This window comes from Astyanax mexicanus, chromosome 22 (genome assembly GCF_023375975.1).
Source record: "Astyanax mexicanus isolate ESR-SI-001 chromosome 22, AstMex3_surface, whole genome shotgun sequence".
Taxonomy (NCBI): Eukaryota; Metazoa; Chordata; class Actinopteri; order Characiformes; family Acestrorhamphidae; genus Astyanax; species Astyanax mexicanus.
Genome location: NC_064429.1, coordinates 17,084,528 through 17,102,846, shown reverse-complemented (window position 1 = coordinate 17,102,846; position 18,319 = coordinate 17,084,528). Strand labels below are relative to the sequence as shown.

General features: G+C 36.4%; 2 protein-coding genes across 5 annotated transcripts in view; one reads left to right on the top strand and one right to left on the bottom strand.

The window, feature by feature from the left end:
- The window catches only part of LOC125786735 (cyclin-dependent kinase 5 activator 1-like), an 832,135-nt gene that overhangs the window by 367,983 nt on the left and 445,833 nt on the right, over positions 1-18,319 (bottom strand). The window lies entirely within an intron of this gene.
- The window catches only part of bmp2k (BMP2 inducible kinase), a 66,709-nt gene that overhangs the window by 38,325 nt on the left and 10,065 nt on the right, over positions 1-18,319 (top strand). For 2 of the 4 annotated variants that reach the window (XM_022664848.2, XM_022664847.2), the window contains exons 5-15: positions 1,138-1,259; positions 2,831-2,912; positions 5,478-5,610; positions 8,194-8,297; positions 8,409-8,488; positions 8,685-8,833; positions 8,951-9,162; positions 11,730-11,849; positions 13,643-13,806; positions 13,946-14,100; positions 15,690-15,797. In XM_022664848.2, coding sequence (XP_022520569.2) covers positions 1,138-1,259; positions 2,831-2,912; positions 5,478-5,610; positions 8,194-8,297; positions 8,409-8,488; positions 8,685-8,833; positions 8,951-9,162; positions 11,730-11,849; positions 13,643-13,806; positions 13,946-14,100; positions 15,690-15,797 — 1,429 coding nt within the window. Of the gene's footprint in view, positions 1-1,137; positions 1,260-2,830; positions 2,913-5,477; positions 5,611-8,193; positions 8,298-8,408; positions 8,489-8,684; positions 8,834-8,950; positions 9,163-11,729; positions 11,850-13,639; positions 13,807-13,945; positions 14,101-15,689; positions 15,798-18,319 lie in introns of all 4 variants that reach the window. The other 2 variants (XM_022664846.2, XM_022664845.2) reach the window with 1 other exon arrangement.

Here is an 18,319-nt window from a genome sequence, read left to right as displayed (position 1 = left end):
ATTCCAGTGTGTATCTACATATAAACAAAGGCAGTAGAGATATAAACAAAAAAAAAAGTTGGGCGCACTTTGTCCTGAGCAGTTCTGCTAACGGTGACACCAGCCATCCTTTCCCAAACCAATTATCCCTAGTGCTAACATTATTAGCGACAAGCATTAGACAAATTCAGGCACTGACAGGGTTGTTTTGGAGTCTGCTAAGCAAATCCTCCATGAAAGGAGCACAGACGCCTTTTGGCAGGAACCTGTGGGAACTTGCCAATGGTGCCAATCACCTGAATCTTCCGCTCTCGCCCACTAGTAAAAAATAATGAGCAGTGGCAGTTCTCAGCACTCCCTAAAGGAGTGCTCCCTGTGAAAATGCTGACACTGCAAATTCACGACAGCTAAAAGAGCCAGAGAGATCATGTTAATCGACTTCCAACAACCTTTCATTCAAACCTCGCCAAGTTACATTATTGCACAAGGTTTCTTTAAAGGGACATTGATCAATCAAATGTTGATTTAATAATAATTAAAAATTACTTAAGAATTACCTTAGGAGACAACTTGAATGTGTTCTTTCTTTTTTTTATTGCATTGCCAAAGTATCAGATTGGGACTCAGTAACGACAGATACTCAAAATCAAATGACTTTAACTCAGTATTTTATCTGTCTATATATATATATATATATACATATACAGCTCTGGGGGGAAAAAAGAGACCATTTAAAAATGATGATTTTACCGAATTGAAAACCTCTGGAATGTGATCACGAGGAAAATGGATGATCACAAGCCATCAAACCAAGCTGAACTGCTTGATTTTTTGCACTGGTAGTGGCATAAAGTTATCCAAAAGCAGTGTGTAAGACTGGTGGAGAAGAACATGACAAGATGCACGAAAACTGCGATTTAAAAAACAGGATTATTCCACCAAATATTGAATTTTTAAAACTGAATATGAACTTGTTTTCTTTGCATTATTTGAGGTTTGAAAGCTCTGCAACTTTTTTGACATTAATCAATCAAATGTACTTGGTTATGTTTTGAAGTGTTGCCCGCATTGAGGTTTTGTGTGCGTGTGTGTGTTTGTGTGTAGGTGCCAGCATGATGAGCTAAAAAGGATTCTTTCATTTCTGTGTTTATTCTTCAGGTGGAAAACATCCTCTTGAATGATCAGGGGAACTACGTCTTGTGTGACTTTGGAAGTGCCACCCACAAAGTGTTGCACCCACTCAGAGATGGCGTGACAGCTGTGGAGGACGAGATTAAGAGGTAAGATCAGTGTAGATGTGTAACTACTGTAAACCTGATGTGGGCTCAAATTTCAATAAGCTAAATACCCTCTCTCTCTCTGTATACATATACACGTATACAGTCCTAACGTTCACATTAGTTTAATGGAAGGCACTGTAAGCAGGCCTGTTACTATGATTATGCGATAGCTATGTTATATTTGATAGCACATGAATTTCTGAATTATAGAGTTTAAATTAATATATATATCGGTTCAGTATTATTCATTTTACTTTAATCCTGGATATAAGGATATATAGAGGAGTGCATCATTAATATTATTAGTATAATGACATTCTGGATCATTTACTTCTGTTACAAATATGATAAATTACTCAATTTTTAAATATCTCAGTTAGGGATGTGCCATTGTGTCATTGTACGCCATAATAAAATTTCATTTTTATTTTGTTGCAGTAGTATGTTCTTGAAAAATGTAATGATATTATTTTAGGGTCATCTTGCCCAATCCTTAAAATCCTCACTTTCCTAACTACATGACTTACATACTAGTCTAGGGATACTTGTCAGGGTCCAGTCCTTAACTAACTGTATAATCAATTTAGTATATAATATCTATCTATCTATCTATATATATATCTATCTATATATATATATATATATATATATATAATTTAGTATATAATAGATATTATATACTAAATTGATAAAGTAAAATGAATAATACTGGACAGATATAATCTGTCTTTAGTAGATATATAATGGAAAATGAGAACAAAGTGATTTTTTTCTTTTGCTAAAACAGCAAAAATGTTGTACCCTGATGTGATAATTAGTGGTGGGTGATATATGGCACGATATTTCAGGGTATTATATCGTTCAAAAATGCTGGCGATGTTATTGCGTACGATATGATATGACACACCCCTAATTGGCATATAACTTTGTTTTGTTGAGCATATATATTTATATGTGGCATATATATTTATCTGTTCCCATGTCCCGATCTGATCATGTGATTGGAAATCAGGGTTGATCACATCATTTTCAAAAGATCTGAATCGGGTGGAAAAGATCTAGCTAGCTACCTATCGAACCATCTATTACTTTCATCCAAGCCTAATTTTTCTTAAAACATCTTCTTCATTTACATTTAAATAACCAAGCTTAAAAGCTGGTAGGTCACATAAGTTACACATACATGCACTGTTTGATATTTGCACTGGTAATTTTAATGTTTTTGTTTAAAAAAAAATATATATATATATTGTTTCCAATATAAAAAATTTACAACCACATTTTTGTGATGAAATTGTATGTTTTGATAGCAATTTGGCTTTTTTTTTTTTTTTTTATCATGAAAATGTGAAATGCCAAAACCAAAGGCGTACTTAGAGATGTGATAACAGTGATGTTAAGAACTGTCTTTCTTTAGATAATGCACTTTATCTTGGCTGATCAGGGAGAATTATGTAAACTAGATTTTACATGCTAGATTCTGCTTTTTTAAACGATCTGTTTTTATGTAATATTATGTAAGGTGGTAACACTATTAAGCACCTATGACCTTGCCCTTCCTGTGTATGCAGGTACACGACCCTGTCATATCGAGCCCCAGAGATGATTAACTTATACCAAGGGAAAGCCATCACTACCAAGACTGATATTTGGGTAAACACACACACACACACACACACACACACACACACACACACACACACACACACACACACACACACACACACACAATTGCTTTCACGCCTACACATACTGACCCTCATTCTCCTTTCTCTCTCTCTCTCCATGCCTCTCTCTCTCTTTTTTCCAAACATACAGTTATGTTGCAGATCTGGTTTGGCTAGGTTGGTTTGGCTCGCTCAACCGACAAACTGGTTTCCTCTGTAAATAAGGGTTCTCAAGAGGGAGAGAGTTCCTATGACAAGAAATGACAGAGTATCAAAGTGCATTAAAGGAAATGGAGTCCTGTGTCAGTCACATTAGGGACACTTCCTTTATTTTGTTTCCTAGTGCTCAGTGTGATTGAGTGTGGAAGTGTTGATGGCTGGCTTGGCTGATGTAAACCGGCAAGATTTTAACAGTGTGATTAAGTGGGGAGACGGATTGAAAGTGGGTACTTTCCATTCTGTCATACGTCAAAATCAAATCAAATGTGTTGTGCTTTCTTTCACCTCGGGGCTGCCGAGGTCGGCCCTTATAATCTGATTCATGTATGCTTTATTAATGCTTGGAAATGTCATTGTATTTATTTCTACATTCATTACAGGCAATCATATTAAATTAAAATGTCTGTTTTTTTTTGTTTGTTTCCAAATCTGATTAGAGCTACATACTACACTCTAAAGTTGTTTTGTATATGGGCAAACTAATGTAAATATACAGCCTTGGGAAAAAAATTTAAGACCACTTTAGTTAATGAATCACTTCTCTCTAATTTGGCTATTTATAGACAAAAGACAACATTTTCTCAATATTTATTTAATTATTTAGAGCATTTGTTTGCATAAAATGAGAAATGGCTGAAATAACAAAAAGAACGTTTTTTAGTCCTCAAATAATGCAAATTCAACAAGTTCATATTCATAAAGTTTAACGAGTTCAGAAATCAATATTTGGTGGAATAACCCTGTTTTTTAATCACAGTTTTCATGCATCTTGGTATGTTCTCCTCCACCAGTCTTACACACTTCTTTTGGATAACTTTATGCCTTTACTCCTGGTGCAAAAAGTCAAGCAGTTCAGCTTAGTTTGATGGCTTGTGGTTATTTATCTTTCTCTTGATTATATTCCAGAGGTTTTCAATTTGGTCAAATCAAAGAAACTCATCATTTTTAGTTGGTCTCTTATTTTTTTTCCAGAGCTGTATAATCAACAAAGACTGTTACATTTATCTTTTCACAGAAAGTGTAGCTTAAAGGGTTTTGGCTTCTCTAAAAGATTTTTCATGAATTGAATTTTAAAGCAATTTGCCTTCTCCCCAAGCAGTTCTAATTGTGTCAAAGCACAGCAGAAAATTAAAAAAGGAAGTAAAGAAAAGCTTGTGCTGTGTTGTAGTTTCCTGCCTGGCTCTAAAGAAAGCAGTGAGCTGCTCTTACTTCCTCCTCAGCTCACCCAGAGTGAGAGACGGAGAGAAAGACTGGGTTATTTTTACTTCATTTGGTCTTCCAAACCAAACATTTACAAAAAGCAACATGTCCATTTCTCCCTTCCCCTAATAGTGACCGAAACTTTTCTAAATGCTTTTTTAAATCCCTCAACCTGAATTTGCAAATGATCTGATGCTTTTTTTTTATTTATTTTTTTTATACTGCCGCAGCTTTTTTCGGACAATATGGCCCAATCCTTTTTCACCGCCTTACCCTTAGAGTGCCCCAATTCTTGTTAGGCTTGAAGGGTTTGTTAGAGGGAAGTGTTAGGCCTACATGATCCTTCAAACAGAGATTTTTCAGAGACACACTCAAAACAGAGGAATATGAGAATTATTGGCAAGATGACATCACAAGCGACAATGAAACCCACAAATATAAGTATTTTTCTAGTTTAAATTTGGATAACCTTTAGCTATATTACCTATAGCTATGTATTTTATATAGTTTAATGTATAGTTTCAATGTTTTATGGCTATTTTCTTTATATAATGCATAAAAAAGTCCCTAGTAGTTTGTCTCAGAGGTTAGCTGGTTAATCATTCAAACATAAAATAAAATAATGCTAATAAAAGCTAATTTCAACTTCCCATCACAGAGGAATTAAGGAATGGGCTATAATTAAACAGTGTGACATCTGCCCCCTTTTTTTTTTAAAGACAAACAATAAAGCCCTAAAGTTAACTAGTTAATCAGCAGCAGCTAGATTGCTATAGCTATTAGCATCTTTAATGAGTGCTTAAAAGATTTTACAAAATCGAAGGGGGAGGATTTCACTCCTTCCCCTTGTAGCTCTGTTCCAAGGGTAAGGGTTACACTCAAAATAAAGGGAATGGGGTACAAAAGGGAAATGGGATTTGTCAGTTCCAGCACAGATAGGAAACACTAAAACGTACGTTTCCTTTTTTTGTCAGCTTCCTCTAAGAATAGAACGGATTCTGTGGAGCAGGCACATCCAGCATGAGCATGTTTGTCCTGAGTGCTTTCATTTTCCTTCTGATGTGCTCACATCACATAGATGGCACATTTGTTTTTCTGTGAAAATATGAGCTCATATTTCTCTCTCTCTCAGGCACTTGGATGCTTGTTGTACAAGCTGTGTTTCTTCACGCTCCCATTTGGGGAGAGTCAAGTCGCCATATGTGACGGAATCTTCAGCGTTCCAGACGGTTCAAAGTTTTCCTCCAAACTGCACTGTTTAATCAGTAAGTAGCATCTTCAGCAGAGATCGTGCCTCTTTATGATGTGAATTCACTGGATCAGACCGGTGTGATTCAGTTTAAATTGTATTAACTCTGAATCTGATCAATGGAAATATTAGAGAAATATGAATGGTGGAGTTCAGCTTTGTTGTTGAGGTTTGCTTAGGCAATACTGCCACCTTCTGGTAGTTGTAGAAAATGACATGTCTTGTCTTTGTTTACTATGTTATTTTTCATTCACAAATCCTTTCATTCACTATTTCTCTAGACTTATGCAACTAACATTTGATATTTTAATCCTAAAACAAAATAAATCAAATTGAGAGCACACAAGATCATTTACATAAATTATGTGTGCCGTTTTAAGTCAAAACTGATGGTATCGGAGATATCAAGCCTATGTTCACACATTAGGTAGCGCCAGGCATGAACAGATATTAATTTAGCAACTGATTCTGGTGATTCATTCTTCCTTTTAATGTAACGTATCCGCAACATTGGTCTAGACCAGTGGTTCTCAAACTGTGGTACGTTTATTTTAGCATTTCAGGGTGGTATACTCGACATGTAATGCATGCTCAAAAATATTAATCTAAAAAATGTATTTGTCTAATTTTTATAGTAAGATCAGGTTTGTTTGTGTTTAGTGTTAAACCTGGTGAACCCTGTATGTAAGTTTGCACTTCAGTTATTTACAGTTTCCTAGACCTTACAATTCAGTCCTGTAGAACATTACAATTGCAAAGTGTAGCTCCAGCATGCAGTATCGTATTTTTTTGCACTATAAGGTGCCCCTAAAACCCTTTAATTTTCCCAAAAATCATTATGTATGAGTTTTACCAGTAAGGTTGTAAGGAGCAGTAAAGTCTCTCCACTGATGTACACAGTTATACAGGAGTTTCAGTTTAGTTCTTCAGCAGTATTAGCATTAGCTGCTAACCACGTGCAGAGGTAAGTATTACCAACCTGTATCCTGCTGCTAATCCCGGCTAGCACTGCTGGAGCAGCATTAGCATTAGCCACTAACCACAGCGCTAGATCTTTGGCAGTTAAGAGGCGAGTATATGCTCCAGCTTGAGTGGACATCTGTAAATCTAAGCTTACTGTAAATAAACGGAAGCGCTTTACTCACCCAAATAAACAGTTAGATTAACATCCAGCGCTCGTTTGTCTTGTCTGACTCATCTGAAATGTTTTTATTATTATTATTATTTATTTATTTATTATTATTTTTTTTTTTTAAGAATTAGTTTTTTTTACTTAGCTTAGCTTTACGGATCTCACCGTCCAGTGGCCACACCTGCTGAATTTAGAAGGAAAACATCGCAACACCCCTGTTTATTCTACTAGTTAATGTTGTTGCCTAAAATGCGCCTTATAACCTTATGTATGAAAATAGACCAGAAAATACATTGATAGTGTGCCTTATAATCCGGTGCACCTTATAGTGCCAAAAATACAGCACTTAAATGTTTCGGTTCAATCATGGATGCTACATTGATTTAAAAGTTTAACCACTGATTCTTAAAAACAACTGTTTACACCCCTAAACTGATGAACAAGTGAAAAGAGAATTGTTTCATGTGTAATTTCAGTTTCAGCTTTTCCAGCATCACAGTAGATATCAAGCAGCTCCAGTGACTGGCAGCTAGGCTGGTCACTGAGAAGGTCACTGTGTCTGAGATTGTTATTTGACCACGCCCATTTCTCTGGTTTGCGTCCTGGGGTTTAAGACTTTGCTCTCCTACCACTGAAAACTTCCCCTACTGCAATTTTTCACTGCTCGTTGACAAATATTGAATGAAGTGTGATCTTGCTGTTCAGATACTTCACCAGGAATTGGATATGAATAAGAATTCAGCACCACACAGAAAAAAGCAGACCAAGTTGGAATTTAAAGATTCATTGTGTTTCACAGCTAACATGTTTGTGGCACATATGATGTAAGATTCAATTATGTCAACTTCTTTTTCTCTGAAACTACTAAATAAAATCCAGTGCAATCAATTGCCTTAAGACATCACTTAATTAGTTAATAGAGTGCAGCTGTGTGTAATTTGGTCTCAGTATAAATACAGCTGTTCTGTGAAGGCCTCAGTGGTTTATTAGAGAACACTAGTGAACAAACAGCATCATGAAGACCAACGAACTCACCAGACAGGTCAGAGATAAAACTGTGGAGAAGAAGTTTAAAGCTTATAAAACACATCCCAAGCTTAAATCATTCCAAGGAGCCCTGTACAATCCATCATCCAAAACTAGCATATTTCATATTTCACTTTATTTTCTGTTTCATTTTTCATTCCTTCTGGACATAAAATAAATTCATTATTGATCAGCCGATTAATAACTGTTAGAATTAGTTGGAGAGTTGAATTTTAATTTGAAAATAGGTTACAATATCTGAATCATCTCTGTACTATATGTAACCTAGGAATAATCAGACTTACCATCAAGACCTTTACACATGTTTACTTAGCTTAGTCTAAGTAGTCTCTGCCCTGCCAAATTTGCTGTTTCATCATGACGATCATGTCTATTGTTCACTCAGTATTTTAATTAATTCATGTATTTTTGTTACTCTAGGATACATGTTGGAACCGGATCAAGAAAAAAGACCAGACATCTATCAAGTGTCTCACTTTGCCTTCAGATTAGCTGGAAAGGAATGTCCAGTGCCAAATCTATTTGTAAGTATTTTTTCATAGCTTATACAGTAATTAGAGCATTTTAAAGCATTGAGAATGTTTTGAAGCAGTACTGGTAGATTTGAGGTTTTGACTTTGTGTTTCTGATGGCAGAACTCTCCCATCCCCACCACGCTGCCGGAGCCACTAACAGCCAGTGACATCGCTGCTAAGAAGAGCCTGACAAAAGCCAGGTATTTCTAATGAAAGGGAATATGATTATCCTTGTTGTTCTTGTTATCCTTTTCATTTAGCTAAATGTGATTAACCAGTTTTACCCTGGTGACTTGGTTTTTTTTGTGTGTGTGTTTTTTTTTTCTACTGTGCAAATATTTATGTATCATAACCATTGATGAATACTATACTGAGATTCTATATTAATTACTGCAGGATAACAGAGTCCGTAGGCCCCACGGAAACGTCCATTGCTCCGAGGCAAAGGCCAAAAGCTGCCAACAGCAACGTCCTTCCACTGCCTAACTCAGTAACTCCAGTGAAAATGACCGTTCCCTCTGGAACCGTCAGCAACGGCCAAAGTGGTAATGCTCTGATGTTTCTTATTTATTTCTCTTATATCTCACTTGTTCTGTAAGCTTTAGTGTAATCTATTTATGCTCCTTTTAAACCTGTAATATGTCCATTTGGCTTTTCTTCAGCCCAAGGGAACGGACAGCAGGCGACTGTGCCGATACAGAGCAGCAATCAGCAGAACAGAGTTTTACAGCAGCTGCAGCCTGGAGACCTGAGACTCCAACTCCAACAACAACCACAACAACAACCACCACCTCATCATCAACACCATCAACAACAACAACATAACATGCACCACCAGCAACAACTCAATGCACAACAGCTGCAGTACATGCAGGTAATCTTGATATAAGATATTGTCTTTTTTTTTGTTAAACACAGAGACATTAGTAGCAAGTGCTATAAGTTCCATGGTGGAGCAAGTAAGTTTAATTGATATTAAATATTGACAGTGGAATATGTTACAGGGTGTGTGTGCACCAATAAATTATGAATATTAATGTAAAGTTACTTTATTTCAGTAATTCAGTTCAAAATGTGAGACTCATATATTATATACATGTATTAAACACAGAGTGGTCTATTTTAAGCGCTTATTTTTTATTGTTAATGATTATGGCAATCAAAACCCAAAGATCAGTGTCTCAGAAAATGTTTATATTATATAAGACTAATTGGTACTTTGGCAGTGTGCCAAGTCTGGCTGGAATTTTAAATCTGCATCTCCATAAAAGTTGTCAGCAGAGGGAAGCATGAAGTGCTGTAAAACTTTCCGGGAAACACTGCATTGACTTTAGACTTGATATAAAACAGTGGATCAACACCAGCAGATGACCTGACTCTCCAAACCATCACTGACTATCAGTAAATTTTTACATTTTATTTGTAAATCAAGGGTTCAGAGTCTGGAGGAAGAGTGGAGAGACACACAGTCCAAGCTGCTCGAGATCTAGTGTGAAGTTTCCACAGTTAGTGGAGCCATGTCATCTGCTGGTGTTGATCCACTGTGTTATATCAAATTCAAAGCATTTCATGCTTCTCCCCTGCTGACAACTTTTATGGAGATGCGGATTTCATTTTCCAGCAGGACTTGGCACACTGCCCACACTGCCAAAAGTACCAATTGGTCTTATGTAATATTTTAATATTCTGATGAACTGATTTTTGGGTTTCCATTGCTGTAAACCATAATCGCCAACAATAAAAGAAATAAACACTTAAAATAGGTTACCCTGTGTGTAATGCATCTATATAATAAAAATTATATACCTTTAATCAGTGGTATTGACATATAATCTGCCTAAGATCTTGCATCTCTTGATGATCTCTCAAACTCAATAAACATACTCAATAGCTACAGTCAAAAATTGTCTTAATTTGTACATTTTTGCTTTACTGTAGACTGGTGAATTTCTAAAGTCATTGAAATCACTTTGTAATCATTCCCTGCTTTATGTAAATCATAAGCGTTCGATTGTAGGTCTTCTGAAAGCTCCTTTTGGCGCAGAATGGCTCACATACAAGCACCCTGATGTGTGGAGCAAACTCTAAACGTTTGAGTGTTGTCAGATTAGCTCTAGTCCACACCTCCTAAACTAGGAAGAATCCAGGTATCCTAACATTTAACTATAGTTAGCTTTTTTGAGGTCATTAACACAAGTTCACTTACATTATATATACTATAAAGTAACTTTATCACTTACTTACTTTATCTATACTATGTAGTTGTTCTGTTTGTTCTTAATGAAGCCATGATTGATCATAATTTTTTTTCTGTATTATTATTTTAGACACATTCTATTTGTCTACACTCTTGACTTGGATGAAGATCAGATCTCATTTTATAACAAATTTATGCACAAAACTATGTAATAGCCTTAGACGTACTATAGGTACCATCAGAGTCCTTGCCTCAAATGGTCAGGTCTGTTGTTTCAGCCCACAGTTTTATACAACTGAATTGTTTGAGGTGCTAATGTTATGGTTGATTGGTATTGACATCAAAGAGATTTGCTTTTACAAACTTATTTAATACTAATTATACTAATTTAGCTACATATTTTGCCTCAGATGCAAGTTTTTTTTTGTTGGGCATGCATCAAATCAGTTTCATGCTCACATCACACTGGAGACTGCTCTTATTTTGTGTGAATATGTGTAAGTTCATTAAATATTTAACAAAATTCACACTTGTCATTCATTAAAACAATATTTCAACATTTCTGCTTAATAACAATGATCCTTAATAACAGAAGAATCTTGTGTTGTAATTGAATCTGCATGCAGACAGATGGCGCTGTGTGTTTGAGTAGAGAGGAGACAGAATGTGTTGGGGAGCATAGCAGGTGGTCAGCTGGTTAATCGTGTCTTACTCTGTTAATGGGTCAGATGGCCTAACACAGCTGTCTCATGACTGCTCTATAGCAGCATTTCTCTCTCATCTGTTTGTAACTGTGAATTGTGTTCAGCCACACAAGCTTTTTAACACCCCTGACACTGACATATATTCAGTTTTTAGTATTTAAAATATACATTTTTCTTGTTTATTAATTAAGTGAAACCATATCCTACCATATTTGTGTAAATAAATAGAAATAGAGCATACATTTTAATAAAAATATAAATCTGAAAAAAAAAATATTTTGTCTTTGTAGTCTAACAGTTTGTATTACTGATGTCTATTAAATGTTATTAACATACTGTAAATGCATATCTTACTGCTATCCAGCATAAAAAATGAAATCAACTGACCTGAATGTTTCCTGGGTAATAATCCATTGCTCAGATGAAGTTTTTTCAATACCAGAAGTTGCAAAAAGCACATCATAATTTAGCTTTTTCTCCCTCCCTTCATCACCCTGTTTTCCACTCTCTTAAACCCTCACTGTGTCTCCCTCTGTGCAGTATCAGGCCATGCAGCAGAGCCTCCAGATGCAGCAGCAGCATATGCTCCACCAACAGATGCTGATGCAGCAGTCCATGTATCACCCGCAGCAGCAGCAGCAGCAGCAGTACGCAGCCCTGGTGAGCACTCACACAGTCAGGCAGCAGCAGTGGGCCCAGTCGGCTGTGAAAGGCAGCGCTCCGGTGCCAACCGCCAGCCCGTTCATTCAGTCTCTTAAAGGGAGCAGATACCAGATGCTGCAAAGTTGGTAGTGAACACCTAAATGTGTTCTAGACAGAGAGTACATAGGCATCAGTATTCCTTAGCTGCAAAATGCCATAGCTTTTCTAACACATTAAATCATCCAATTTACAGTGCTTTATCTGGGACTTGAAAATACACCAGCCAATCATCTCGTGTGCACTTGTTTTTCAACACTTTCTGTCTAGTAAAGTGTTCTTAAAAGAGCAACCTATAGAGCCATTTGATTCTTTCATCCACGCTTCATTTTCCTCCAAACTGTCGACACACCATTACTGTGCTGAAGACTCTCACCCTCTCGTTTTTTTCATTTACTCGCTCTTTCTCTCTTCCACACACACACACACACACACACACACACATACCCACAGTTAAACTCAGTATTTCAGTTTACATTTATACATTTATAATATTCTAATTTTAAAAGCATTAAAACGAACCTGAGACATTATAATACAAGAAAAAGCTCTGGTATAAATCTAGTCTGCCAGGCATAAACCACAATACACTGTTATTACTATTACTATTACTAATTTAAAAAAAGAATCATTATCTTAATTATGGTTAATCACAGAATTGTATATTTGAGTTTGTTTGTTTAAGGAAAAATGCATAAAAAAAAAAACTTAAGGGACAACTTGGATGTGTTTTTTTTTTTTGTTGCATTTCCAAAGTATTGGATCAGGACTGGGTGTCGGCACATACTGAAAATCACAAAAAAATGCGATCGAGACATCTAATTAACAAAAATACATTGAATTTTTAAAGCAAAGTCTGATTTTCAGTGCAGATAAATTCAATTTAAAGGTTTTGTGATTTTTGGACACTGCATGGGCCTAAACAAAAGCAGCATGCCTTGGGTCGAGTCACCAATATGTGTGGAGTTGTACTGCTCACTAAAGAAAAGTCCAATTGGATTGCACTACTCTGCCTCCATTGCTAATTTGGCGACTCGCACACTTTCTGCAGAAGCGTTCCGTGCCAAACCGTTTCTGTGTCCAAGTCGATGCCAGTCGGTCGCATCCGTCAGTAATTCCTCCGAAATGTATTTACGCTAAACATGGAAGTGCAGATAACCGACTTCCTCTAAATACATAACGTTAAGGCGGCGCAATTTTTAGCTCATTTTCCACCGAATGGTTACCATCTGTTTAATTTCAGATGCAATCTGCTCCATGTGAAGCCATCAGGGGATTGAATGGGGGGTGAAATCGACCGATTCTCTGTGTTAAATCGTAACATATGAAGCAATTACACTATAGGGAAATGAGAGGGGCTTTGTGTCACTCTCTCACTATGCTTAGTGGTCACTTTGGGTTAAAAAGGCCATGGTGTATTTTTTGTTTGTTTTTTAATTAATTATTTATTATTTTTTCTTCCTTTAACCAGAGAGAAGTACAAGGAGTTTATGTGCATGAAAGCCAAAGGTTGTGATTATTGTATTGAAATGTGTTGGAAATAGGGCAAGTCTGCTTCTTTTTATTTTATATATATATATATAATAAAAAAAACAAACAGAAGTGGGCGAGTGAACAGATGTGTTTGGTAGCGGTGGAAAGATTAAAATTGGCTTTGGCAAAAGAAAGGGAATCCCATACCCAGCCCTCTCTTAATGTCCTTCCAGTCCATTATGTCCAAATTATAACCAAATCGCTATCCTTTTGTTCAGCAGATGCATCATTACCAGCAGGCTTTTGCTGCCCAGCAGCAGCAGCAGCAGCAGTGTGCTTCAGCCCAGCAGGTGCCCTACATTTCCCCACTAGAATTCCAGGCTCCACTGGGCTCCTACAACCCTGCAGGACTTTCCCCTGTGGACCCTTCATACACCAATACCAGGTTTCCTCATCAATCAACTTACAACCATAAGTTTTATCCAATCACTGTGGTTCATCCACAGAGATGCTTCACAGATTCTGAACATGATATGTAATTACTGTGGTCTGGCTTCTTCTCTTTTCTTACTCTCTGATTCCAGAACACAAGTATCCGGCCCAGAGATGATTAGCCCCACTCTCCAGCCTACAAGTAACCCTCCTGATATGTCTCGCTGGAACCCCTTCGGAGAGGATAACTTCTCCAAACTCACAGCAGAGGAGTTGCTGGACAGAGAGTTTGATCTTCTGCGTGCAAGCAAGTGTTACAAACTTCATTTTTTGTCTTTATGCTTCCTATAATTTTCTTTCACACCAAGAATTATATTGCTCCACTGACCATGTAAGAGAGTTGTAGTTCTGTTCGATAAGGAATTTTGGTCAATTGTCTCACAATGTGAGCCGTTCTACGAGCCGATTTCTTAAATTAAATATTTCTCTATTAAATACTGGAATTCCTTATGAATCATTACAGATATTTTACTTTAAAAGTAAGAAGTAGTCATGCAAAAATGAAAAAGAAAACCTGTATAGAAGAAAAAGATGCATTAAGATGCTTAATATTTGTTTTATAATCACATCGCAGACCTCAGAATCGTACTTGAATTGGATTGTAAGATGTCTAGAGATTCCAACTCCTACAAGGTGGAGTAACTATATAGAAGTGTCTAATACATTAGACACAATGTTTAAAAACTCCAGCAGCACTGCTGTATCTGATATATTCACACCAGCACAACACACACTAACATACACCACCACCAAGATGGTGTCACTGTCACTGCAGTGCTGAAAATGACAACCACAGATGGATTACAGTCTGTAATTACAGAACTGGTATAAGGAGCTGATAAAATAAACAAAGAAGTGGTTTTAATGAAGTAGCCAGTTGGTGACTTAGGCTTGCTTATCATGTGGTGACATACAGCTCTGGGAAAATTTAATTTTAAGAGACCACTTCAGTTTCTGTATCAGTTTCTCTCATTTTGCTATTTATAGGTTTATGTTTGAGTAAAATTAACATTGTTGTTTTATTCTATAAACTAGAGATAACATTTCTCCCAAATTCCCCCAAAAATATTGTCATTTAGAGGATTTATTTGCAGAAAAGGAGAAATGGCTGAAATAACAAAAAAAGATGCAGTGCTTTCAGACCTTAAATAATGCAAAAAACATAAGATAATGTTCATAAAGTTTTAAGAGATCGGAAATCATTATTTGGTGGTATAAATCTGGCTTTTAATCACAGTTTTAATGCATCTTGGCATGTTCTTCTCCACCAGTCTTACACACTGCTTTTGGATAACTTTATGCCTTTACTCCTGGTGTAGAAATTCAAGCAGTTCAGTTTGGTTTGATGGCTTGTGATCATCCATCTTCCTCTTTATTATAATCCAGAGGTTTTTAATTTGGTAAAATCAAAGAAACTCATCATTAATTTTTTTTCCCAGAGCCTCAGCACACATTTGCCTTAACCCACATTAAATTACAATAGTCCAGAAATTTCATACAACAATATGCACAGTACAGAAATTTGATGTATTTCATACTTTCGTTTTATCTTTTGACACTGTGCTTAATGCAAGCTAAATAAGCAAGCTTCAGACACTAAACTGGTTGATTGACTGAATACATTTTTGGATAAGGAGAATTTGAGACTAGTTGTGATTTGGCGCTGATGTGACTGTGTTGCCCCAGTTTAATTCACCAATCTGATTAATCCATTTATTTACCGCCACACATTTTATTACACATCATCAATCTCTTTCTGTCCCTCTCCAGCAGAGGGCATCTATGTCTCACCACCCTGCTGTCACTGTAACACCTCCTGTCTTCTTCTCCCTTTAGAAAAGCCAGTGGAGAGAGCAGTCAGTGTGGAGGCCAGTGGCGCGGAGCGGCAGCAGCCCCTGCTCTCCGAGGACCCCTTCGGTTCCGTGCCCTTTGTGGCCAGCGCAGGCAAGTTCTAGCAGCCGGCTACTCCCCAACCCTCATCAAAATGATCCTGACCACTGAGCTCTCTGTTACTGTCCCTCCATTGCTCAAATCCTGTCCCTCCCCCTTTAATCCAACCTGTGTACCTCCCATGTGCTTCTCTCTGGATGTGAAACTTGGATGTGACATCAACGGTCACGTCTGGAGCCGGGAGGGAGACACAGTTTGAAGTCCGTAAGAATTAGGTATATGTTTAAGCATAGGTCAGATCATGATGGTATAAATCATTGTATAAGCAAATGCATATTGATATATACATTCTAAGCAGGAGAAGCTCTTAGTATAATGCTACATAGCAATAATATTATTAATAATAGCCTTTACAGACTGCAAAAATGTGTATAATGCATTTGTATGGGAATATATATTAAACTACATGAGGTGTACACAGGCCACTATTTGAATTGTATGTAGTACTATTAAATTTTTCCTCTTTCTTTTGTTTTATTCTGTCTAAAGAACCTAAGTGTTGACTATCTTTGGCTGTCTAAGCTCTTATGTTATACTAAAGCTCATATGCAGTAATTTCATATAAAGATATAAAGATAGGGCTTTCTAGTGCCTCCATGCTTTATGTCTGTTATGTTTCTTTTTTCTTTTTTTTTTTACTTTTGTGGGAGGCTTTTGCACTTTAATATATAAAGTATTTTAAAGCCTTTATCCACTAAGATAAGTTGTATATTAAATAATGACTACAAACTAAAATATTTTGGTAGAAATTTCCTTTTTCACCTTTTTTTCATGCCAGTGCAATGTAATTAAACACAAAAGGTTTGCGTTGGCTTTTAGACGAGTTACTGTCATTTTAATGCCAGAAAAGTAAAAAAAAAAAAAAAAAAAAGCATCAGCAGTACTAATATAAAAATGTAAGTTTTAATTTTGGCATTTATATGATAAATCACTTCAGTTTGGCATGAAAGAATATTCCTAATTCTTGAGCAAACTGATCTTTCTTTAACCAAACGCTACATCATGTCAGATTTTTGCCTCAATTTTATTTTATTTTTTTAAATACTGAGTTCGTGGTAATATTTGTGGTAAACGGCAGGACTTCTCAGGTACACACTCATGGATGTCGCTTAATGAAACACTTCCAGAGATCTTCTTTGCCACTGCGTTTACTCGTCTCAAACATGCCAATTTCTCACAGAGTTAATCACAAGTTTCTATCAAGTGTTAAAATTGGCTGTGGTTCCCTCATTGAGCCTTATCCCTGTTCTCTTTTTTTTCTTTTTTAAACTGTGAAGATACTTTGAGTTGCCAATTTTGGGATGTTGGCAGGTTCATTAAGTTAGGGTGAGTTAGACACATAATCAGGGCACTGTTGGATCTGCAAAAAGAACGAGAGTGTGAACGTTCCTCAATTTCCAGTTTTTTTTTTTTTTATTATTCTGTTTGGGTTTTTTTGGAGGGGTTTTTTTTTTATTTTTTTTTATTATTTTTCCCTCTCAAAATGTGACGCTTTGCTATGTAGCCTATGCTTCGTGCACATTTTCTGTTTCTTGTTCACTTGCTAGTTTATGCCATAGAACCAGGCTGTGTCTGAGAATGCATGGACCTTCATTTGCTAGATCTCAAAAACATAAAAAACATATCACTCACATGATGCATTTCTCTTTGCTGCCTTTTTCCTTTTTCGCTCATCTAGGCAGCAGATAGCACGTTTAAGCTTGTTTAAGCTTGATATTAAGCTTATGATGCGTATGCGTATGCCTCATCGCCTCATCAATAAATGTGAACCTGTATGCAGGGCTAGTTTTCTGTACACAGATTTAGCCTGGTCTAGATTCAGGCTGTGTATGGACAACATGCCCCCAAATGTTTGTAAGTTTGTTACATGGGTGCTCAACATGACTTGTTTACTAATTTCTTTCTTTTTACCAAAGGTAAGTTGACCATAAAGTTTAGAGAGTCCACATGCTGGATTCCTAATCTTTTGATATTCATTCATCTCATCGTCCACTTCAGTTCTGATCAGCGTCAGAACACCTTTCGTACCTATTTTCTTGTTATTGTTACTTTTATTGTATTGTTTAATTGCAATCATTTTGTATTAGATAAAGACAGCCATTCTCAGAGACATCTTGGTTGAGTGGGAAATATTTCTGGAAATATTTGTGAATCTAAATCAGAGTGAAAATCATAATGTTGCCAAATGACTGAGCCACATTTTTCATTACAATCATGCATGCACATAGGAACGGAAAGCACACATGGAAATTTAAGAATAGAAAACATTGGGGAAAATCTTTTATCATGGATAATAATTGTTTAGTTTAATGTCTATGCAAATTCAGATCATGAACAAAAATCTGTGATTGGGGTTTAGAGCCACATCTATTACAATGTATATGATTCAAATCTAAAATTACTGTTCATTATTTATTTAATCTAAAACTGGCTTTGTAGTGGCACCCGATGATTGCCACTTGCAGTAATGTAATTTAAAGGGATTCTTCTCGTCAGTAAAAGTAATTCACATCAGC